Source organism: Balaenoptera ricei, chromosome 3, assembly GCF_028023285.1.
Source record: "Balaenoptera ricei isolate mBalRic1 chromosome 3, mBalRic1.hap2, whole genome shotgun sequence".
NCBI classification, from domain to species: domain Eukaryota; kingdom Metazoa; phylum Chordata; class Mammalia; order Artiodactyla; family Balaenopteridae; genus Balaenoptera; species Balaenoptera ricei.
The window spans coordinates 125,116,227-125,140,858 of NC_082641.1; the positions used below are offsets into that span (position 1 = coordinate 125,116,227).

At 38.1% G+C, this 24,632-nt stretch overlaps 1 protein-coding gene across 1 annotated transcript; it reads right to left on the reverse strand.

Moving 5' to 3' along the window:
- Window positions 1-10,484: 10,484 nt before the first annotated feature.
- Window positions 10,485-18,037, reverse strand: C3H5orf46 (chromosome 3 C5orf46 homolog). The gene is made up of 3 exons (XM_059919109.1): window positions 17,968-18,037; window positions 13,734-13,881; window positions 10,485-10,548 (listed from the first exon to the last, which is right to left on the reverse strand). The coding sequence occupies exons 1-3, from the start codon at window positions 18,035-18,037 to the stop codon at window positions 10,485-10,487; spliced, it is 282 nt and encodes a 93-aa protein (XP_059775092.1).
- Between the last annotated feature and the right edge of the window lie 6,595 nt (window positions 18,038-24,632).

A 24,632-nucleotide genomic window follows, 5' to 3' on the forward strand; every position in this document is an offset into this window, starting at 1 on the left:
CTGGCCAAAGGTTTCAAACTTCCAGTTATAAGATCAATAAGTTGGAGATCTAATATACAACATGGTGACTGTAGTTAATAATACTGTATTGTGTACTTGACAGTTGCTAACAAAGTAGATCTTAAAAGTTCTCACTACAAAACAAAAAAACAAAAAGGTAACCATGTGAGGTGATGGATGTGTTAACTAACCTTGTTGTGGGAATCATTTTGCAATATATATGTATATCAAATCATCACGTTGTACGTCTTAAATTTCCACAATGTTATATGTCTATTATATTTCAATGAAGTTGGGGATAAAAAGAAACTGGAGGTCTCTGGAAAATTAGAGGGTGGATTATCTAAATTTATTGTAGAAAGTAATATATATTTTTCAATATTTAGTACAAATTCGCTCTTTGTTTAGCTATCTGCATTATTAAAGGTTCTTTGTGTTGCATGCAAACCTATCCTGGCTTAGTATAAATAGGAAGACAACAAACAAAAGATTTTTTGGATTGACACAGCAGACGCAGAGGAGGTTGACTCGGATGTCTGGTGGGGTGGAGCAGATACAGACTATGCAGATGGGATCCATGTGGCTGACAGGGTCTTGGTGCTCTGGCCGAGTGTCAGGCCTGAGCCTCTGAGGTGGGAGAGCCGAGTTCAGGACATTGGTCCACCAGAGACCTCCTGGCCCCATGTAATATCAAATGGTGAAAGTTGTTCCAGAGAGCTCCATCTCAATGCTAAGACCCAGCTACACTCAACGATCAGCAAGCTACAGTGCTGGACACCCTATGCCAAACAACTAGCAAGACAGGAACACAACCACACCCATTAGTAGAGAAGCTGTCTAAAATCATAATAAGGTCACAAACACCCCAAAACACACCACTGGGTGCGGTCCTGCTCACCAAAAAGACAAGATCCAGCCTCATCCTCCAGAACAAAGGCACCAGTCCCTTCCACCAGGAAACCAACACAACCCACTGAACCAACCTTAACCCCTGGGGGCAGACACCAAAAACAACAGGAACTATGAACCTGCAGCCTGTGAAAAGGAGACCCCAAACACAGTAAGTTAAGCAAAATGAGAAGACAGAGAAATACACAGCAGATGAAGGAGCAAGGTAAAAACCCACCAGACCAAACAAATGAAGAGGAAATAGGCAGTCTACCTAAAAAAGAATTGAGTAATGAGAGTAAAGATAATCCAAAACCTTGGAAATAGAATGGAGAAAATACAAGAAACAATTAACAAGGACCTAGAAGAACTAAAGAGAAAACAAACAATGATGAACAGCACAATAAATGAAATTGAAAATTCTCTAGAAGGGATCAATAGCAGAATAACTGAGGCAGAGAACAGAGAAGTGACCTAGAAGATAAAATAATGGAAATAACTACCACAGAGTAGAATAAAGAAAAAAAAAATGAAAAGAATTGAGGACAGTCTCAGAGACATCTGGGACAACATTAAAAGCACCAACATTCGAATAATAGGGGTCTCAGAAGAAGAAGAGAAAGAAAAAGGGACTGAGAAAATATTTGAAGAGATTTTAGTTGAAAACTTCCCTAATATGGGAAAGGAAAGAGTCAATCAAGTCCAGGAAGCACAGAGAGTCCCATACAGGATAAATCCAAGGAGAAACATGCCAAAACACATATTAAGCAAACTATCAAAAATTAAATACAAAGAAAAAATATTAAAAGCAGCAAGGGAAAAGCAACAAATCACATACAAGGGAATCCCCATAAGGTTAACAGCTGATCTTTCAGCAGAAACTCTGCAAGCCAGAAGGGACTGGCAGGACATATTTAAAGTGATGAAAGGGAAAAACCTACAACCAAGATTACTCTACCGAACAAGGATGTCATTCAGATTCGACGGAAAAATTAAAACCTTTACAGACAAGCAAACGCTAAGAGGATCCAGCACCACCAAGCCAGCTTTACAACAAATGCTAAAGGAACTTCTCTAGGCAGGAAATACTAGAGAAGGAAAAGACCTACAATAACAAACCCAAAACAATTAAGAAAATGGTAATAGGAACATACATATCGATAACTACCTTAAATGTAAATGGATTAAATGCTCCAACCAAAAGACATAGACTGCCTGAATGGATACAAAAACAAGACCCATATATATGCTGTCTACAAGAGACCCACTTCAGACCTAGGGACACATACAGACTGAAAGTGAGGGGTTGGAAAAAGATATTCCGTGCAAATGGAAATCAAAAGAAAGCAGGAGTAACAATTCTCATTATCAGACAAAATAGACTTTACAATAAAGACTATTACAGGAGGCAAAGAGGGACACTACATAATGATCAAGGGATCAATCCAAGAAGAAGATATAACAGTTGTAAATATTTATGCACCCAACATAGGATCACCTCAATGCCTAAGGTAAATGCTAACAGCCATAAAATGAGAAATCGACAGTACCACAATAATAGGAGGGGACTTTAACACCCCACTTTAACCAATGGACAGATCATCCAAAATGCAAATAAATAAGGAAACACAAGCCTTAAATGATATATTAAACAAGATGGACTTAATTGATATTTATAGGACATTTCATCCAAAAAGAACAGAATACACTTTCTTCTCAAGTGCTCATGGAACATTCTCTAGGATAGAACATATCTTGGGTAACAAATCAAGCTTTACTAAATTTAAGAAAATTGAAATCGTACCAAGTACATTTTCCAACCACAGCACTATGAGACTAGATATCAATTACAGGAAAAAATCTGTAACAAATACAAACACATGGAGGCTAAACAATACACTACTAAATAACCAAGAGATCACTAAGGAAATCAAAGAGGTAATCAAAAAATACCTAGAAACAAATGACAATGAAAACACGGCGACCCAAAACCCATGGGATGCAGCCAAAGCAGTTCTAAGGGGGAAGTTTATAGCAATACAATCCTACCTCAAGAAACAAGAAACATCTCAAATAAAAAAACTAACCTTACACCTAAATCAGTTTGAGGAAGAAGAACAAAAAACCCCCAAAGTTAGCAGAAGGAAAGAAATCATAAAGATCAGATCAGAAATAAATGAAAAAGAAATGAAGGAAATGATAGCAAAGACCAATATAACTAAAAGCTGTGTCTAGAGAAGTTAACAAAATTGATAAAGCATTAGCCAGACTCATCAAGAAAAATAGGGAGAAGATTCAAATCAATAGAATTAGAAATGAAAATGGAGAAGTAACAACTGACACTGCAGAAATACAAAGGATCATGAGAGATTACCACAAGCAACTCTATACCAATAAAATGGACAACCTGGAAGAAATGGAAAAATTCTTAGAAAAGCACAACCTTCCACAACTGAACCAGGAAGAAACAGAAATATAAAGACAAATTACAAGCACTGAAATTGAAACTGTGATTAAAAATCTTCCAACAAACAAAAGCCCAGGACCCGATGGCTTCACAGGCGAATTCTATGAAACATTTAGAGAAGAGCTAACACCTATCCTTCTCAAACTCTTCCAAAATATAGCAGAGGGAGGAACACTCCCAAACTCATTCTACAAGGCCACCATCCACTGATAACAAAATCAGACAATGATGTCACAAAAAAAGAAAACTACAGGCCAATGTCACTGATGAACATAGATGCAAAAATCCTCAACAAAATACTTGCAAACAGAATCCACAACACATTAAAAGGTTCATACACCATGATCAAGTGGGGTTTATCCCAGGAATGCAAGGATTCTTCAATATATGCAAATCAATCAATGTGATACACCATATTAACAAATAGAAGGATAAAAACCATATGATAATCTCAACAGATGCAGAAAAACCTTTTGACAAAATTCAACACCTATTTATGATAAAAATCCTCCAGAAAGTAGACATAGAGAGAACTTACCTCAACATAATAAAGGCCATATATGACAAACCCACAGCCAACATCATTCTCAATGGTGAACAACTGAAACCATTTCCACTAAGATCAGGAACAAGACAAGGTTGCCCCGTCTCACCACTATTATTCAACATAGTTTTGGAAGTTTTAGCCACAGCAATCAGAGAAGAAAAAGAAATAAAAGGACTACAAATCAGAAAAGAAAAAGTAAAACTGTCACTGTTTGCAAATGACATGATACTATACATAGAGAATCCTAAATATGCTACCAGAAAACTACTAGAGCTAATCAGTGAATTTGGTAAAGTAGCAGGATACAAAATTAATGCACAGAAATCTTTTGCATTCCTATACGTTAATGATGAAAAATCTGAAAGAGAAATTAAGGAAACACTCCCATTTACCATTGCCAGAAAAAGAATAAAATACCTAGGAATAAACCTACTTAAGAAGACAAAAGACCTTTATGCAGAAAACCATAGGACACTGATGAAAGAAATTAAAGATGATACAAACAGATGGAGAGATACACCATGTTCTTGGATTGGAAGAATCAACATTGTGAAAATGACTCTACTACCCAAAGCAATCTACAGATTCAATGTAATCCCTATGAAACTACCAATGGCATTTTTCACAGAGCTAGAACAAAAAATTGCGCAATTTGTATGGAAACACAAAAGACCCCCAAAAACGAAAGCAATCTTGGGAAAGAAAAACGGAGCTGGAGGAATCAGGCTCTCTGACTTCAGACTATACTTCAAAGCTACAGTAATCATGACAGTATGGTACTGGCACAAAATCAGAAATATAGATCAATGGAACAGGATAGAAAGCCCAGAGATAAAGCCGCGCACATATGGTCACCTTATCTTTGATAAAGGAGGCAAGAATATACAATGGAGAAAAGACAGCCTCTTCAATAAGTGGTGCTGAGAAAACTGGACAGGTACATGTAAAAGAATGAAATTAGAACACTCCCTAACACCATACCCCAAAATAAACTCAAAATGGATTAAAGACCTAAATGTAAGGCCATACACTATAAAACTCTTAGAGGAAAACATATGCAGAACACTCTATGACATAAATCACAGCAAGATCCTTTTTGACCCACCTCCTGGAGAAATGGAAATGAAAACAAAAATAAACAAATGGGACCTAATGAAACATAAGCTTTTGCACAGCAGAGGAAACCATAAACAAGACAAAGAGACAACCCTCAGAATGGGAGAATATATTTGCAAATGAAGCAACTGACAAAGGATTAATCTCCAAAATATGCAAGCAACTCATGCAGCTTAATATCAAAAAAAAACAAATAACTCAATCCTAATATGGGCAGAAGACCTAAACAGACATTTCTCCAAAGAAGATATACAGATTGCCAACAAACACATGAAAGGATGCTCAACATCATTAATCATTAGAGAAATGCAAATCAAAACTACAATGAGCTATCACCTCACACCAGTCAGAATGGCCATCATCAAAAAATCGGCAAACAATAAATGCTGGAGAGGGTGTGGAGAAAAGGGAACCCTCTTGCACTGTTGGTAGAATGTAAATTGATACAGCCACTATGGAGAACAGTATGGAGGTTCCTTAAAAAACTAAAAGTAGAACTACCATACGACTCAGCAATCCCACTACTGGGCATATACCCTGAGAAAACCATAATTCAAAAAGAGTCATGTACCACAATGTTCATTGCAGCTCTATTTACAATAGCCAGGACATGGAAGCAACCTAAGTGTCCATCGACAGATGAATGGGTAAAGAAGATGTGGCACATATATACAATGGAATATTACTCAGCCATAAAAAGAAACAAAATTGAGTTATTTGTAGTGAGGTGGATGGACCTAGAGTCTGTCATACAGAGTGAAGTAAGTCAGAAAGAGGAAAACAAATACTGTATGCTAACACATTATATGGAATCTAAACAAAAAAAAAGAAAGGTTCTGGATAACCTAGGGGCAGGACAGGAATAGACTAAAGATGCAGATGTAGAGAATGGACTTGAGGACACAGGGAGGGGGAAGGGTAAGCTGGGACGAAGTGAGAGAGTGGCATGGACATGTATATACTACCAAATGTAAAATAGATAGCTAGTGGGAAGCAGCCACATAGCACAGGGAGATCAGCTCGGTGCTTTGTGACCACCTAGAGGGGTGGGATAGGGTGAGTGGGAGGGAGATGCAAGAGGGAGGGGATAAGGGGATATATGTATACGTACAGCTGATTCACTTTGTTATACAGCAGAAACTAACACACCATTGTACAGCAATTATACTCCGATAAAGATATTAAAAAGAAAAAGGTTTATTGAAAATACACTGGAGTTGCTTTCAGAGTCAAAGTGCTTGGGAAGAACAGGAATCCAGGACAGAAGCACATAGTTTTTTTAAAAAATATCTTTATTTTAGTGTAATTACTTTACAATGTTGTGTTAGTTTCTGTCATACAACAATCAGCTATAAGTATCAGCTATAAGTATACATATATCCCCATATCCCCTCCCTCTTGAGCTTCCCTCCCATCTAGACTAGAGTGCTACCATAATTGTCATTGTGCTTTATGATTTCTGTCTTGTCTTACTGTCCACATTAAATAATTCTGGGAGAATCTTCTTGGCTCAGCTGGGTCAGGTTTGACAATGGTTCAATCCTTTATGACCAAGTGGGCAAGAACCACACCAATTGCCACTGAGGACCCACATCTGTGTAACAAGTGGTAGAAGAAATGAAAGAACTGCACTAGACTTGTCAAGGACTCTTCCATCCACCATTTTCAAATGTCTTCAAGGGCACTCTGCTATTCTATGAGAATAATAAAAACTGTGGAACAGCAATAACCTTGTTAATTTTTTTTTTAATAGGTCGGTTTTTACTAGCCCAGGAGTGTAGGCTCAGATTTTTTGAAAGACTTTTCCAAAAAGGATTTATGAAAGTTTTAACTCTGAAACCTCATGCATTTTTAGGGGTTAATGGGTTTTTCTTTGGAGTCAGGTTCAAATCTTCTTTCTGTTGTTTACTGGTTCTGTGACTTTGGCCTTATGTTATCTGAAATTTAGTTTTCTTAATTTGATATGTTCTTCAGTTATTCTGGATAATAATAATTTTTATATATTTCACATTTTTTGCATCATTAAAAACTTTAAACATGCTTCAGGAAAAATTACTTCCACCAACAAAAATCTTAATGAAGTAGGATATGTGTCCCCAAAGAGGACACATTTATTTTGACTCCTAGAAGCAAAAATGCAAAGTCAGGATGTTCAAAAGAAGCTGTCTTTGGTTGAAGCCAGGACCTGAATCCTGAGAACTTGCTGGGAGCTGCTTTGAGGCCTCTGTCCTGGAGGACTTGTGAAACAAAAGAACTGGAAAAGCAGGATTCAGCTGCCCTTGCCTTATTCTGGAGCCATGCGGGTATGTCCTTAGAAACACAAACCAGAGACAGGGAAACAATTACCAGCTAAAGAGGGCTTAAAGACTTAAGAAAAATACAAAGATATTTTAATCTTTTCTTTAACATTTTTATGTCTCTCCACTTTAGAACTTGAGATGATTTATAATGAAATCAACTATAATATATATTTGAAGAAACAAGCAACAACAACAAAAATGTAAAGGCAAGAATCAACAACAGGGATGAAGGGAGAATGCACATATGTTTACTGGGGTAAATTGAGTCGTCAGTTTCTCTTTGAGTTTCTGGATAGACAGGAAAAGTAAATAAATGAAATAAACCAAGCTACATAAATCTTATAACCAGAAATGAGGAAGCAGTCCTGAGGGAAGGAAATTATTTTTTTCTTGCTCTAAATTCTAAAAGAAATATTTCCCATCAGACTTCATGGGGTGGATATTGAGTGATGTCATGCCCATCTGCAATTTTACTCATTAGTTACTTGAGGATTTCCTATTAAATTTATTTATTCCTAGCTCCCTCCCTAGGAAGTTCTGACTCAGCAGGTCTAAACATGTCATCTAGTGTGTCCAAGTATATTATGTTCTTAATTTTAAAAATGTACATAGATATTAAGAATTCACAAAGTGCTTTCCCATCTTTTACTTCTTTCATAATCTTGGTGAGATTCATTGGATTCTTATTTTAACACAAGAAAGGTAATTTATACTTTAAGATGTCAAATGACTTCAGACACTGGGAGACTTGAATCCCCATGATTTCAAGTGATGCAGGACATTAGGAGTTAAGATTGTAAGTTTATTAACATAAGGAAATCATATCAATGTGATTGAGCTGAGGTTGGGAGAATCTCAGATTAATTAGGTGTCCAATTATTGGATGATTAGTTTTTGAGGACTTGCCCTTTTCTGCTCATCATCTGAGATTGCATGCAGAAATTCACCTTCTTTGTGAAGCCCTCTTAATGCCCACCCTTTCCTCCAGGGCTTCCTTTTTATATTCTTTCTCCAAGGCATGCCCACGGCACTTGTACATAGAACTTCATTATTTTCCTGCACAATCCTGGGGTGCACTCTGCTAGGTGATAGTCCAAACCATAAACTTGTTAATCATGAGACAGTGTTATTCATCTTGGTAGCATTGGCAGAATCTGACACATAGTACGCATGGGTTAAATAAGCATTAAAGGACTATGTAAGAAAGAGGCATATGTCGTAGGAGAAAAATGGGATATCTACATATGTATCTATTTATCTACCTATCTTAATTTAGGAAATACCTAAAACTTTGGCCAAATTTTCTATACTGGGGAAATAGGCATTGCTGTGAATCACTAATTCTAAAGTCATGATTTGCTTTTGATTAGATGAGGCACTTATCATACAAATGCAACTTTTAAAACTATTTATTAAATGAACAGTCACTGGAGTTTGGAGAGACAGCCTTGATCAAACCATCCAAAATTTAATATCTGCCTTAGAGGCGTCTTTCTCTCTAGTCCATTTGGTTTATATCCCTAGACAGAGCCATTCCTCTCTGCCCATTAGGGCATCTACAGTTGGTTCGTGAATCCACTCAAAGTTTTTTTATATGCAGTTAAAAAATTTCCGACATTAAGGTCTGGAACAATTAAGTTCCAAACGTTTTAAATATTAATAAGGAGTAAAGTGAGGCTCAAGGAGACCAACTGACCTCCCCATGGTCACACAACCAATAAGAGGCCAAGATAGAAGCTGAACTTACATCTTCTCTATGGCTTTTGCTCTTTCTAAAATTTCATGTTGCCTTGCTTATTGGACTGTCTCATACATTGAACCTCTAGGGTGGCACTCCAAAGATTCAGGGTGTGAGCACCAATGAGCCTGAATGAAGGCAAAATGTTAGGATACCTGCAACAAGAGGTAGGCTGTTCCCTGAGAAGATGGGAATGGGAAGATGCAAACACAGGTGAGTGTTTTTAGAAGCTTAGCTGTCTTTGGGGTGAGATTCAGGCGTGTCTGCGTTGGGCACACCTTGATTCCAATGCGCAAGTCTGATTTCCATCCTTAGAAGCTTAAGGAAAAGGGTGGGCTAAGTTCCAGGGTAATATGATAGTAGCTTTCTAAGCTCACGCCAATCACTCCCTTGTTATGAAATGAAGCCAGTAGGGAAAAAGTTGGGAAAGGCCATGATTCCTGGAGATGCATATAAGGTAATTCAACTAACCAAAGGGGTAGGGTTTTATTTCTATGGGCACCTCGAGGTATGTCTAAGATCACACAGCTTAATCACTATTCTCTACTGCCTCTTCCTACACTATTCGCTGTTCAGCAGCTCTATTGCTGAGTGATAGAGCACAGACTGGAATCAGGCTGTTTGAATTCAGATCCACCCCTCCTCCCTTATTAACTTGGCCACATTAATTAAGCTCCCTGAGACTTGGTTTCATTATTTATAAAATCTAAGAATAACAATACATATTTTTCATAGGGAATGTTAGATAGAATTAAATTAGGTACTACATATAAAGCATTTAGCTTACTGCCTAAAACAGAAGTACTAATTTCATGCTAGTTACTTATAGAATTACTTTCTCAAGTCTAACATTTCTGTATTTATATTTCGATATCCATTCTCAGGAGAGAACTGGATAAGGAAACAGCAGGTATCTCTGAGGACTCAAACCAGACTATTTGCACATAAATCTAACTGCAGGATTAGAGAGTTTACTAGTCCTTTCTCCTGGAATTAGGTTCAGTAAATCTCACTCTTCTCATGAGTAGCTAATTGCCTGTTTACCTGGGTCTTTAGATTTTAGTGCATATAAGCCCCTCCTTTCATAGGCGGAACTTGCACAAGTCAAGTTCCAAGCAGGGTTGTGACAGGACCGGATCTCCTCACTTCCAGTGATTACTTGTTTCACCCCACAACTGTGCTTCTTCTCTTAAGAGAATCTTATTAAGTCAGTGACTTTGAGATGATAAAAATACATCTACTTAAAATCAATTTTAAAAAAACAAGTGCAAGAATAAAGCAAAAACACACACAAAAAATACCCCTTTTCTGCTTATGGGTAAATATGGGTGCCCAAATTTATTAAGTAAATCAGACAGACCCTTTTTCCTTTGTTCAATATACTATTTTTTGGTTGTAAGTTTTTAGGTTAAAATCACCTGGTTGAAGTCACTTTGATGAATGTTCTTCTTCTTGTTTCTCTTCTTCTTTATCATCACATTCCATAAATCCTCTTAAAAAAAAGAGAGAGAAAAAAATGAATTATGATTTAGACTGATCAGGAATATTAGAATCATCACTAAGGTATCTTATAATATTTGAGCAATACTTTTCTTACTACCTTACAGTCGTAAGGTCTAAGATTTCCATAATAGTTCAAATTTGACAAGCCATTATGCATAACTATCTCTTTAAATCTGCCAACAAATCTATTAGTTTGGTGTCTATTCCTATATAAACTCTATACAGACAGATATTTTGATATATTTGTTTCATAATATATCCCCAGCACCTAGAACAGTGCCTAGCATATAGTATGAATTAATAAATATTTGTTGAATGGATAAGTGAATGAATTTTAATCATTTTACATATGAAAAAAACCTCTGAAGCTCGAAGAGATTAAAAACCTGTCCAAGTCACATGGCTGGTAAATTGCAAAGCAAAGTCTAAAACTTAGGTCTCCAGAAGCATGAATTAATGCCAGAGGCCATTCCACTGTTTAAGGATTGGGTGTGGGGTAGCTGCTGAGAAGGTAAGAGATGAGTAAATTATGGTCCAGCATTTATTATGTGCTTGACACAGTATTTAGGCATTGGATACATAGGAATAAATAAAGCAAATTTTCTATCTTTATGAAATTCCATATTTTTGCAATTCTCTCTTTCTAATCAAATCTCATTGAGTCCTTTACGACCCAAATTTCTTCTCACCTTTGCCATAAACTCTCCCCTAAGCATCCTGGCCTCAGTGACAGCTCCTTTCCTTAGACATTAACTGTGATGTTTGGCTGACATTTACCTTATTCAGTATTCTAGTTATCATTGCATTTGCTCATGCCATCTTATACAATAAGGACAGCAAATTCTTTGAGGAGAAGGGGCTTACAGTCTAGACTTTTTTCCTTCACAATTCCTGCCCTGACTTTCCTAAGCATGTATTAAGTTCTTAGGAATACTTCTTGCTGGTCTCTTCCCATTTCCCATCCCCTGTTATATTTATGGTCTTTTCTTGGACAGAGTGAGGACAGTTAGATTTGTTCCCTTGAGCAAGGACTGCTGTATCTTTCAACAAAGATCCCTCAAAATGTCTCAGTCAAATTGGGGTATGTGGGCTTTAGATCTGATCTCTAAGCTTCCTTTCCTTATTTAATTAATTCAACAATTATTTACTAAGTGCCCGATATGACTTATAGGGTACTGTGCTATAGCAATAAGCTAGAGATATCTGATCTCTACTTTCATATAGTTACATGATTAAAAATAAATTAATCATTTGAGATGCTGATATGTTATAAAGACATAATGACAAGGGAAAGTGATAGAGCATAACCAGGGAATAAAAGAAGTTTGTATTAATAAGAGTGGTTATAGAATCGTTTTCGGAGGAGGTGACTTTTAGATGAGAGGCAGGACAAAGCACTAGCTAGGAGGGAAAAAAGAGCATTTTAGGCAGAAATTAAAGCAAGAGCAGAGAGCCTGAGACAGTTGTAAGTTCCAAGAACAGAAAGAATATCATATACCCAGAATAAAATGAGGGAAAAAGAAAATGGTAGAAGAGGTGCCATTTCTGAACCCAGAGCTGACAACAATTCTTTAGTATTTCAGATAGTCAACTTTCAGAGTTAACAGAGAAAACATGTGCTATTTTATATCTAGGGAATTCCCCAGGGAAGGAATAAAAAGAATTATTATTCTAATTCTTTGCCTTGCTATTGTTGTGATTTATAACAATATGAATTCAACTGGAGTCTAAACTCTACTTTGTACATAATAGGTATTATTCAGTTTTTTCCTTGTTTACACTAACAGTCATGGGAACTCAACAGTTGCAAAAGCAACCACAATATGAAAAATAAAAACACAAAATAAACATCTGTGTTTTAACAGTTTGTTCATGATGATTGTATGCAGAATCATGCCCATTCACATGATAGTAATATATGGATTTAAGCAGATCAAGTGATACAAAATGGCCCCTGATCACTTCTATATAGAAGTGGCTCTTAATCTGTTAGTGGTGATAGACCTTTTTGAGAATCTTATAAAGTCAGAAGCACTTTCCCTAGAAAAATACAAAGATTCACATCTACACAAAAGATGAATACAAATTTAAAGGCTGTGTGGAACTTTAAGGCTCAGCCATGTAACCCAGAGCATCCAATCAAGGGCTCTCAAAATTTGTTGTATATAAGAATCACCTGAAAGCTTGTTATAAAGCTTGTTATAAAGGCATGTTATATAGCCTTGCCCCAGGAAGGTGCAAGATGGGATGAAGGGACCCGCGTTTTGGATAAGTTCTCCAGGCGATTCTGAAGCAGGTAATAGACTGCACTTTGTCAAACTCTGCTTAGGGGGCTGTGAAGGAGAGAATTAGAGAGCAGAGCCCCAGAGAAGTGGAGACTGAAAGCACCTAGAAATTCAAAAGAACGAAATAGACCCTGGGGAGCTGAACTTGGGGAGATTAATGTCGGAAGAATGAAGAAAGGGTAAAGTAGATGTAAAAATCAGAGCTATGTAAACTTGGGTAGGATGTATTAGGAGTTGGGCACAGGAGCTTGGAAGCAGGTTGAAAATAATGGGAAGATTCTGGGTTGTGGAATTTGCCATCAAGGCAATCTCTCGTGATCAAAACAAACCCTCATAAGAGAGGTTCTCCAGATTGCCTCTGAGGAGAGAATAGCTACTGTGTCTGCTAACCCTCTTGAATTACTCAAACCAGAAAATAAAGACAGAACTCATCATACTAATGAGCACACCTCTACCCACCACCTTCATCAGCAAATTACTGTGTCTGCACTGGGCGGGTCCTTTATTCCTTTAACTTTACAGATTAGCAAACTGAGGCACTCAGGGAGGGAAAGCCTAACTCCAGATCACCCAGTAAATAACACCTGGATAAATAACACCTGTGTCAAGATCGGAACCTGGCTTTCTGTCCCTTGGTCCGGTGCTCTTCTTCCTTTCTACTTGGTCCTGAAATAAAAAATATTTTATGGAACCCCTTGTTCCATAAATTCCTTGGGAATGTGTTCACCCCAAAAGAGTTCAGGGAAATTCATGCAGATGCAAATATATCTTAAGGTAGGCAACAAGTTTCAATTGAAACAATACATTGGCATGCATGCAATTTTGTTTCTCATTCATTTTAATGCAATGCGGTCATTACCACAAAAGCAAGGTTTATCTCAGTGCTTACTTGCTCCTTATCATGGAGCAGACGATGAACTCCACCGCATTCTTAATGATCTCCGAGCCCAAGAGGTTTAGGAATTTTGGAAAGGCTGGTTCTAGGCTTTTGCCCGAGTCATCTGGCTTGTCATCTGGCTTGCTATCTGGTTTGTCATCTGAAAAACAGAATGGAATCTCGGGGTGATTCTCAGCAAGAAGAAAGGGAAGTTTCTTTCATTGTAGGGAACACTAGAGCTCTTTATACCCCCTCTCACTAATTATATAGCTTCATATAGTTATATTTATTGCGTATCTAGTGCCTGCCTGGTGATTGTCTTCACGTGCATTATGTCATTTATTCCTGAAACCAAACAGAGCAACAGATATTGATGCTTAGGCAGACATTGGTTCTCTTTCCAGATGAAAAAACTGAAGCTCATGGAGGTTAAGGAACTTGTTCAGAGTTAAAGCAGCTAGTAAATGCCAATGCTGGGACTGAAAGGCAGATTGCTTGGTTTTAATGTATTTTTCTCATGTAATCCCTGGACCTATGGAAATGATAATAAGGAGGATGATATAATAATAGGTAGCGTTTTCTGAGCACATACCTATGACAGGCAATCTACGTGCATTATCTCATTTTATTCTCACAGCAACAGTATGAAGGAGGCAAAGTTATTATCCGAAGTTAAAGGTAAAGAAATGGAAGTTGAGAGAGGTTTAGGAGGGGGTCAAAGTCACAGAGATGGTAAGTGGCAGAATCAGAATTCAATCCCATGTTTGCCTGGTATTAAAATCCAGGTTCTTAAGCACTCTGTGATGAACTGCATAGTCTTTGACAGAAAAGGTATGATCTAACTACAAGTCTGTTATAAGGTTGAGAGTAGTATAATAATGATGACAAGGAGAAATTCTGTCACTTGTACAGCATGTGGTAGTTCTGTAAATAATGATTTTACATCTACTGTGTAAGTTTAAGCTTGACCAATCTTGTGGAGTATGCAGAGCTCACCGGACTCAGAAACTGAGAACATTAAGTGACTTGCAGAAGATCTTACAAATAGCAAGAGAAGATGGTACTGTAACTGCAGGTCTCTTACTTCTGATATTTAGTCAAGTGCCTTTTGGAATGAGGCCAAAGATCCAGAGTGAAGTTGGTGACATGCAAGGTCCCTTGGGGGGGGGGTTTGGCTTTGCTTAGTGGTCTAAGTGGTTTGGGAGATTAAAAGCAATGCAAGAGCGGCAATTAAAGATACGAACAGCCCCCCCTTTGCACCCTGGTGCCAGGATGAAGTAGGACCTTTGTCTTTTAGTTTTACTGTAGCCTCACAAGTAGTGTTGGCAGATTTGGTAAATAAAATTACAGGATGCCCAGTTAAAGTTGAATTTCAGATAAATAACAATACTTTTTTAGTGTAAGAATGACCCATGAAATATTTAGTACATAATTAAACGAAAAAATTATTGTTTATCTGAAATTCAACTTTAGCTGGGTGCCCTGTATTTTATCTGTCAATCCCACCACACATTTTGACTCAAGAAGTCCCAACTTCTATACAATGTACCCCATTACTCTGAATGAAGGAGATGTAACTAGCTTTTGGTGTGGAGGCTGTCAAATTAGTGAGAAGAGTTGCATTTATATTATATCCTAAAATAGAAAGTCTTAGTAAAAAATATGGCTTTCAATTCTGCAAACATTTATTGTTTACTATGCCACTGCAAAAAATTCAATAGGAGCACTACCAGTCTGGGACCTATAACCAAGATCAATATACTAACCACCAAGTATTCATTTGTTCAGCTGTTGGTTTTTTTCATTCAACAAGTGTTTTTGAGCCTACTATTATGTACATAGCATATGCTGCTAAGAGTTAAGGCAAAAATGGGCATATATGGACCTGACCCTTACATAAAGCACAGGGCAACCACGGTGACCAGAATTGCTTTGTTTTCATTACATGAAGGGGAAGGAAAGGGAAGGTATATTTGTGATGCTCAGGTACTAGGATGTGCTTTCATCACATGCCTAATCCTTATTCAGTTCAGTGATAGGATTACAGGAGAGAAAACAGATGCTCAGAGAAATTCTTAAAGTCACACATATAGAAAGTGGCTGAGCCAGGGTTTGAACTTTTATTTTTTTTTAACTTCACAGAGCATGTTCCTCATTTGATATAATACTGCCTTCAAGAAACTGTCCCCTGGAGACATTTACCAGCTGCGAACCAGAAATTCCTTGCATGACAAGTGAGTTCCTTTTTTCTGTGTTCCTATCAGCCTACTTGCATAACAATTTAATTTTATTATTTTTACTTTAACTTTTTATTTTAATATGATGCTAAATGCTAACTTTTCAAAATGCAAGGAGCCCTGGATTGCAGTGTGTGTGAAGATCAAATCCTTGGCTCCAGCCTTTGGATCGCATATATAATGAGAGGTATGAGAGTATGGTGGGTGATGTTTTGGAGTCCTATATACCTGAGTTTGATTCTGTCTTCAGCAAAACGTTCACCGTGTAACTGTATAAACAATATTTAATTATTCTCTCAGTTTCTTATTGTCAAGATGGAAAGATACTTTATTTATGTGTGATGTATATCATATATATGTATGTATATATATGCATATCTATGTATCTCTATATCTATATTATATAAATCACTTATTGCAGTACCAGGTCTAAGGTGAGCCCACAATAAATGCTCATTGTATTATTATTACTATTGTTAATAATAGTAGCAACAGAATGATTCATAGTAGCTTTCTCCGCTAGTGCTTAAAGATACAAAAATTTTAAAATGCTGCTAAAATATTAAGAACTTTGAAAATGCTGAAAAATAATAAAAATTAAGAAATTTGACATACCAGAAACAAATTATCAAAGCCAATAGTTGAATATTTTCTCCTTTCAGTTAAAATATGGGGTAGCCTTTATTTACATTAACTACCTGATTGAGTTTCTTAGTCAATATAATCATAAAGTTCTGAAAAAACACAGTAATGCTGATATTTATACAGTTTTTATAGTTTACAAAGTGACAAAAGCATGCTCATTTCACCTGGTGCAGTTGGTAATTATCCCATTTTACAGATGAGGAAACTGAGGTTCAAAGCAGTGAACTGATTTAACCAGTTTCAGAGTTCATGAGAGACAGACCTGGGACTGGTCTCTAGGATATAAATCTTACTTTTTACTTTACCACGGTGATTACTGTAGAGGTAGATGGGCACAGTAGTCTCTGAGCCCATCCCTGTTGTAGCTTTGTTGGAGTGTCTGCCTGTGGGTTGTGCCAGTGAACAGTGGGTGACGGAGGGTGGGAGTTCTGCCAAGTTACATTTAGAAGAGCTCAGAAAGCTCTGTTACTATTTGTACTGTCTGTGTTTTCTGACCTATCATTCTGATTGGAGACAAGTTAAGAGCTCACTGTCTTCTGTAAACCAAAAATTAATTAATGAGAATTCTGCCTGCTGCCTTTTGGTCCTCTATGTGCTTGGAACAGACATGAAAGAAGTAGATGCTTTAGAATAGAAAGAATCGAAAGACTTGGGTTTCAATCCCAGGTGTGCCACTTCTACCTGTGTCTATGCTCAAATAACTTTCCCTCTGCAAGCTCAGTTTATTTACCTGCAAAAAGGGAAATGATAAAACGGTGCACCTTTACTTAAAAAGATTATGAGAATCAAATGAGATGATACATGATAACAGTAACAGTTAATATTTATTGGGTGCTTATGATGGACCAGATACTTTTCCAATATGTTTTGTCTCTTTTATTTAATTTTCATGACAACTAAATGAGAAAGTTAACCATTGATATTCCCTTTTAAGTGTGAAGCCCTTAGAGGTTAAAGAGCATGCCTGAAGTTACATTTCTGACTCGTGGTAGAGCGAGACCTAGGAGTCTTATTCCAGACTCTTCGCCTTTGAATATTATTAGTTATAATCATTAAAAAATAAACACCCCCAGCTCTCAAGGAAATTATAATAGTGTCACTATATCACATGAAGATATAAGAAAAAAAATCATTCTAAACTTCATACATTCACTGAGGATAGAGACTGTAACCTAAGCACATTTGAATAAAAGTCCTACTTTCTTTTTGTTAGAAGATCTGTCTCTTGTCTTCCAGTCCAGTGCTCTTTCTGCAGTGCCCAAAGTTCCCCTCTCTCCCCTTTATGTTCTGGATCCGCGCCACTGACGTCCTCCAGTCATGGCTAACTACTGCACAATGCATGTGCTGCGATTGCAGGTACTTACCGGCTTGGCAAGTCAGGATTAAGACAAGCAGTCCCCAAACAATTGTCAGCCGTGGCACTGAGACAGCCATGTTTGTAGCAGTGGGTATCGATGCAGTTAAGTTGTTCAGATGCACCTGAAGCCTTGCTCCATTTATAGGGCATTTATAGGTGACATCATCTGCTGTGGAATTTAGGTTGTTGCATAAGATATAGACACAACTTGCTTTTGGATCTCTACTAATGAGCCCTGCCCTATCTTTCAAACTAAGAGTTTTACAGATAGGGAAAGAAAAACCCTCCTGGTTTTTCTAATGTGTGTTTATAAATGGCACTGGAATCATTCTTTTGGAGTTAGTTCCACTGCCAGTATTGACAATTAGATGGGGATCAGGCAGAAGTGCTTTTCAGTGCCAAGGAGCAAGCAACAGCAGTTGCTGAGGTGTGCCTACTTGCTTCCCTGTGTGCTCTGCTTCTTTCCCATGCTCTGAGCTAGTATCTTGTCTCCACCTGGGCGTGCCCATTCACACTCCCATGCCGTTACTCATGCCCTTTATTTTGCCTGGGATAGCTTCCCTATTATCTCTCCTTGGCGCATTCCTACTTATTCCTCAGGCTCAGGTTCAAATGCCCCCTTCTCTGCAAAATCTCCATCATGGCCATTCCACCCTACTCCAGATAGTTGCTCCATCACCTGCCATATCACCCTTGACCAGTTGTCTGGGAACTAAGTACTTTAATAGCTCTCTTCTCCTTTAGCCTATAGATATGTTAAGGGCAGAGTATTTTATTCACTTTTGAATTCTCAAGGAGGCTAATATAGTGCTTGGCATTGGTCTCAGCTTTGACTTTACTTCCTTGGAAAGGTTGTTCTGGTTCTCCCAGGCAGAGCTAACTGTTCTTCTTATGTACCTGATAGGTACCTGTTTAAATATCTCCACCAGTTGCCCATAGGCTCCTTGAGGGCAAGACTATCTTTGCCGGAGTCGAATGTATATTACTCAAGGACTATTGCAAACATTAAAAAAGAGAAAAAAATAATTAAATTACTGCACTCAGTGTAAAGGAATACTGGGTTTGAGATGTTGTTATATAGCTCAGGTGTAAAATACCCTTCCTTTTGGATACAAACATTCAAGGGGATAAGATTTGGTTGAAGTCTGGATGATACTGGTTATCTTGAGGAATGCTATAATCAAACAGTTACCTGCGATGAGGACTTGGGGTGGTCCCTAAACTTACAGATTGACCAAAACTTATACATTGTGAGTGTCAGAGGGTCCTTTTAATAAATGGAGAAATTAACTGAAGTACAGAAAACAGGGGCTTGTCTGGTGTCACGGGGCCAAGGCTAGGCCCTCTTTCTCCTGGTTTAGCACTCGAAAGCCATCAGGCAGCTCTGCTTGGACCCTTCCAGGCCTCTCCAACCTATCCTCTCAAGAAGACTCTGGGGCTACCCTGTTGGCGTGGTGGTTAACAATCTGCCTGCCAATGCAGGGGACAGGGGTTCGAGTCCTGGTCCGGGAAGATCCCACATGCCACAGAGCAACTAAGCCCGTGTGTCAGAACTACTGAGCCTGAGCTCTAGAGCCCATGAGCCACAACTACTGAGCCCATGTGCCACAACTACTGAAGCCCGCACACCTAGAGCCTGTGCTCCACAACAAGAGAAGCCACCGCAGTGAGAAGCCTGCACACCGCAACGAAGAGTAACCCCCGCTCGCCGCAACTAGAGAAAGTCCCTGTGCAGCAAGGAAGACCCAAAGCAACCAAAAATAAATAAAAAGAAAGAAAAAAAAAGAAGACTCTGGTCCTGTCTCTCCTATACAAAGCATTGTGATCTGGAGATAGTGTTCACAGTAGGGAGATCTCAGCAAGTTAGATTTGTGCCATCAGGGTCACTGCTTAGGACTGAGCACTGTGCTGTCCAAGGGGAAATAACATTCAAGTTAGCCCTGCCATGGACCCTGACAAGTGGCTGTATTTGCCTGAGAAAGGCCAAGAATACCTTTTACTTTGCACAAGCTTCGAGTCCTCAGGGCTTAATCAGCCCAGAAGGGGGTATATTTTTCTAATTCACCACAAAAACACTGTACAGGCAAGCAAAGGTTCTGGATGTTACAACCTATGAGAGGCCTGCTGGCTTCTCAAGGATATCAACTAAATGGGGTATGCAGACAAGTCCTGAATCAGCTTCTTTCAGTGGTCTGGTGTCAAGGAAATAGCATCATCCTGAGGGGCAGGATAGCTGGCTTCTATTCCTGTCAGTACCCCTGATTAAATACCCTGATTAAATACTCTCCAGGCCTGACATTGTTTTCTCTTCGTATTCTTATCACTTCCCTTCTTTTGGTTGATTCCTTTTAGCTTCAGGTTTCAGCTAAAATCTCTCTCTCTCTCTCTTTTTTTTTTTTTTTTTTTGGTGAAAACTTCTGTGACCCTCTAATCCAACTCAGATCCCTCTATTATAATCTTTTATAAACTCTGTATTCTTCCTTCTTAGCACTTAAATATTATATTTTTGTTTGATTATTTAATATCTCTCTTCCCAAGAAATGTTAAAATCTGGTCTATGTTGTTCACTGAGGTAGCTCTGGTTTCTAGGATAGTGCCTTACATATAAAAGATACCCATCAATATGTACTGAATAAATGAGTTAATAAATAATTTTCAGAAGAGAAGCATGGACTCATGTAATAGTTCCATCAGTTATTATCTTTGTAACTCTGGCAAATGGCTGACACCACTCTAAGTCTCAGGTTCCTCATCTGTAAAACTGAAACATATTTTCCCGCCTAGTCATCTGCACTATCTTAAGGACATAGGAGATAGCAGATAAAATGCCTGTTAAAATGTACAGAACCTTTAATGTGTGCCATATCAAAAGCAGTCAAGAACTTGTGACTTACCCTCCATTGGCATAAGCAAATGAATTTGACTTTAGGTAGAGGAGAAACTGGGATTATGAAAGAGTTTTACCCAAGCTAGGAAGAGGAAATGAGTACCTTATTTCAGAATGCCATTCTAGTTTGGCAAGAGGATGTGAAAATAAAAGGAATATGGCATGCTGTAATTCCAATGAACATTTCCTTGTGTAACTGAAAGTCATCAGAGTACTTTCTTCAGGTAGGAAATACCTGTAGTCTGATTTGGAAATCTCATAGCCAGATCTTGATGTGTGTGTTAGTGGTTGAGCTTTGGGATCAGACAACTGAGTTTAAGTTTCAGATTGCCACTTACAAGTTGTGTATCTATGTGATCTTAGAAATAGTTCCTAATTTCTTTATGCCTTGGATCCAATGTCTACAAAATAGGAATAATGATATCTCTCAGGGTTGTTATGAGGACTGGATGAAAAACACATGCAAACAACACAGTATCTTGTATATACTAAGCGAAAATTAAACAGTAAACTTGCTTTTCTATTCTATTCTATCCTATCCTATCTTACCCTATCCTTTTCTACCCTGTTCTACCTTGGATTGTCCCAGAGGAGGGAGTGAGAGTTAGTCATGCAAGCAGCATTAGGGATGATGATAATAATAATAATAATAATAGTAATAGTAATAGTAGTAGGCTAATGTTGTTAACTCTGACCAGGAATCAAACTAGATGAAATATATCAACAAAGCTATTGAGAGGCTGCCATTATTATCCTAATTTTATATAAGGAAATTCAAGCTTGGAGAAGTTAAATAATTTGCCTAGCATTACAAATCATGTATAAGCCAGAACAAGGAATTGAACTCAAGGATATGTGACTTCAGAGTTTGTGCTCTTTTTTTTTTAAATTAATTTTTATTGGAGTATAGTTGATTTACAATGTTGTATTAGTTTCTGCTGTACAGGAAAGTGAATCAGTTATACATACTACATATATCCACTCTTTTTTAGATTCTTTTCCCATATAGGTCATTACAGAGTATTGAGTAAGGTTCCCTGTCAAAGTCTGTGCTCTTAACTATTAAATTATTTGCACCGGCACATGCTCAGTGCTGTAACTGGTGGAAAGCCTGGGTCACGCAATGAACCCTGAAGTCACCGGCCTGTTTGTGCACAGATCCATCTGTATCTGCTCTGTTTTCCCCATTCGTCTCTAGATTTCCCATTGACCTGCATCATTCACCTGTGTTTGAGCTCAGTTTGATCTATCAAAGGTGCAGGGTACAGAGCGCCTTCTCGATCCTTGGCAGAAAGTGAACTGGAGCTAAGGCTACAGAATTAAATACAGTGATGCATCATGAAATTTGAATTTCAGATCATCAGTGAGTAATTTTTTAAGTATAAGTATGTCCCAAACATTTCAGAGGACATACTTTACTAAAAGAAATTTTGTTGGTTAGCTGAAATTTAAATTTAACTGGGCATCCTGTAGTTTTGTTTGCTGAATCTGGCAACCCTTCCTGGAGAGGCCCTCATCAGTGTTTTCTTACTTTGAACCTCAGATCAGAGAGTAAAGGAAAGGACTGAGGGGGGGGGATCAAAGAAATGATTAAAACATAGTATGTGAGAAGTTAAAATCATATATGGAAAGTGGAAGTTACTGAAAAGCCACAGTTCCCCCCTCTTTAATATCACATCTGGGGCATATTTCACACCTGTATTCCTCATAAGAAAATCATTAGCCCCTCTCTTGTCCTTGGTTCACTCTACCTAAAGTTTCAGACCAGCCCTGGAAGGGATGCACGTGGCTGCAGGAAGAGCTCCCGTTCCCATGGTATCCATATGCTGAGGAGTGGCTATAGTCTTTGTCACCCTAATCACCTTTCTACACATACGTTATAACTTATTTAATCCTCATGCCACCCATCAATTCATTAATTTCTTATTCAGTGGACACATCTTGAGCTTTCACTGTTTGCCAGGTGCTCTGCTAGGCAACAGGGACAAAAAAAATGCAAAACACCAGTCCCTGACCTCGCCTTTGTTGAGGAGGTGAACAAGTAACCAAACAATTGCAATATAAATGTAAGAAACACTGATGGAGGTATGAACAGATTCCTATGGAAGACTATCAGGGAGTGGTAACATTGCCTGGGGAGGAAATCATGGGGGTATCATTTGTTTGGAGCCTGGAAAAGTGGGTTTGTAGGTGTTCACTATGCAAGCAAGGTATGGAGAAGACTCCTTGGTGGGAGGAATGGCATCTGCAAAGGCACAGAGGCATGGAAGACTGACCATATTTCTAAGAATGACCCCTCAAATTCCTGAGTTTTGATATTAGAAGTGAAAATTAAAGTGAGCTAACTGAATCTTGAAATTCGTTTTAATTAATGAACATGCTAGGAAGAGATAGTAGAGAGAGAGAAAGGGAGAAGAGGAAACAGAGAACACTGGGGGGAGTAAAAATCACAAATCACTACGTATTAGAGCTCAGAGTCAGCTTCTCCCCTGCTCATGTTTCCCTGTTCCAATCTTAGATAAGCATATTGCCATCCATCCAATTACCTGAAGTACAAATTTTCTTTAACTCTTTTTTCACCAGAGAACCTATTTGCTCACAAAGTCCTATCAATTCTCCACTCAAATAGCCTTCAGCTTTATCAAATTCTCTTCATTTCCACAGTAAGTGTCATAGTTTGGGCCATTGTCTTGACTATTGCAATACTAGTCTAGTCTTCCTGATGTATGTCTCCCCCATCTCCTAAACATTGCTGTCATTTAATCTTTCTCAAACATAATTATGTTTACATCTTCTGTCATTTCCCATCTCTAATAATTTCCATGCCTCCTTACCATGTATACCTAAAGCCCTTCATGTTTTATTCTCAGTCAATAGTTCCAGTTTTATCTTAATTGTGGTATAGAATAAGTCTTAGAGCACAGGGTCTACAGTTTGATGGCCTGGATTCCATTCCTGATTTTATCAGGGTTAGTATTTGCCTGGCATGTACTGGAATGCTCATACTGTTTGTTTATATCCGGTCCACTATGAAGGGTCAGTATTTGTATTCTCATTGTTATATAGTACAATATCCTCCCAGTCCTTTACAGTGTGATTTGGCAAGTTGGTGATACTCTTCTAACTTCAGTTCTCCTTCTTCATTATGAAAATAACAAGAGTGGCAGCCTCATAAAATTTTTATAGCATAAATGAGATCATGCTACAAAAAACTCAGCACAGTGTGGGTCTAATACATGTTACTATTTGCATTATAACTTCCCACCACTCTCTGAGCACATGACTTCCCCTCCTACTTTACTAGGCATACCTCCAGACTGTTTCTTATTCTATCACCCTGTTAGTTTTGCATGGATTATCCAACCCACACAAACTCAACTTCAAATATTACATCCTTCAGAAAAACATCATGGTCACATCCCTGACCTAATCCATGGCAGAATTCATCACTTCTGCTGTGGGCCCACACTGCACACACCTCTATTGCAGTATGTATTGCGTTGAATCATAAGTTATTGTTTTATTTCTGACACCTTCATTAAGCTACAAGTTCCTCAAGTGTGGGCCATGCCTTATTTGTCCTCAAATACCATTCGCCCACAGCCATGACTCGCAAGTAGACAGTGATGAATAAATGCAATGAGTGTTCAGTGGATGCTCATTAAATGTGTAAATGGACGTTTGGAGTCAGTGGCAGAGGTGATTCATGAGCCCCACTGGAATGAGAGCCAAAACTCAGACTAACAGACCAGGTATAAACAAGGAAGGTTAGTTAAGAGTCTAGT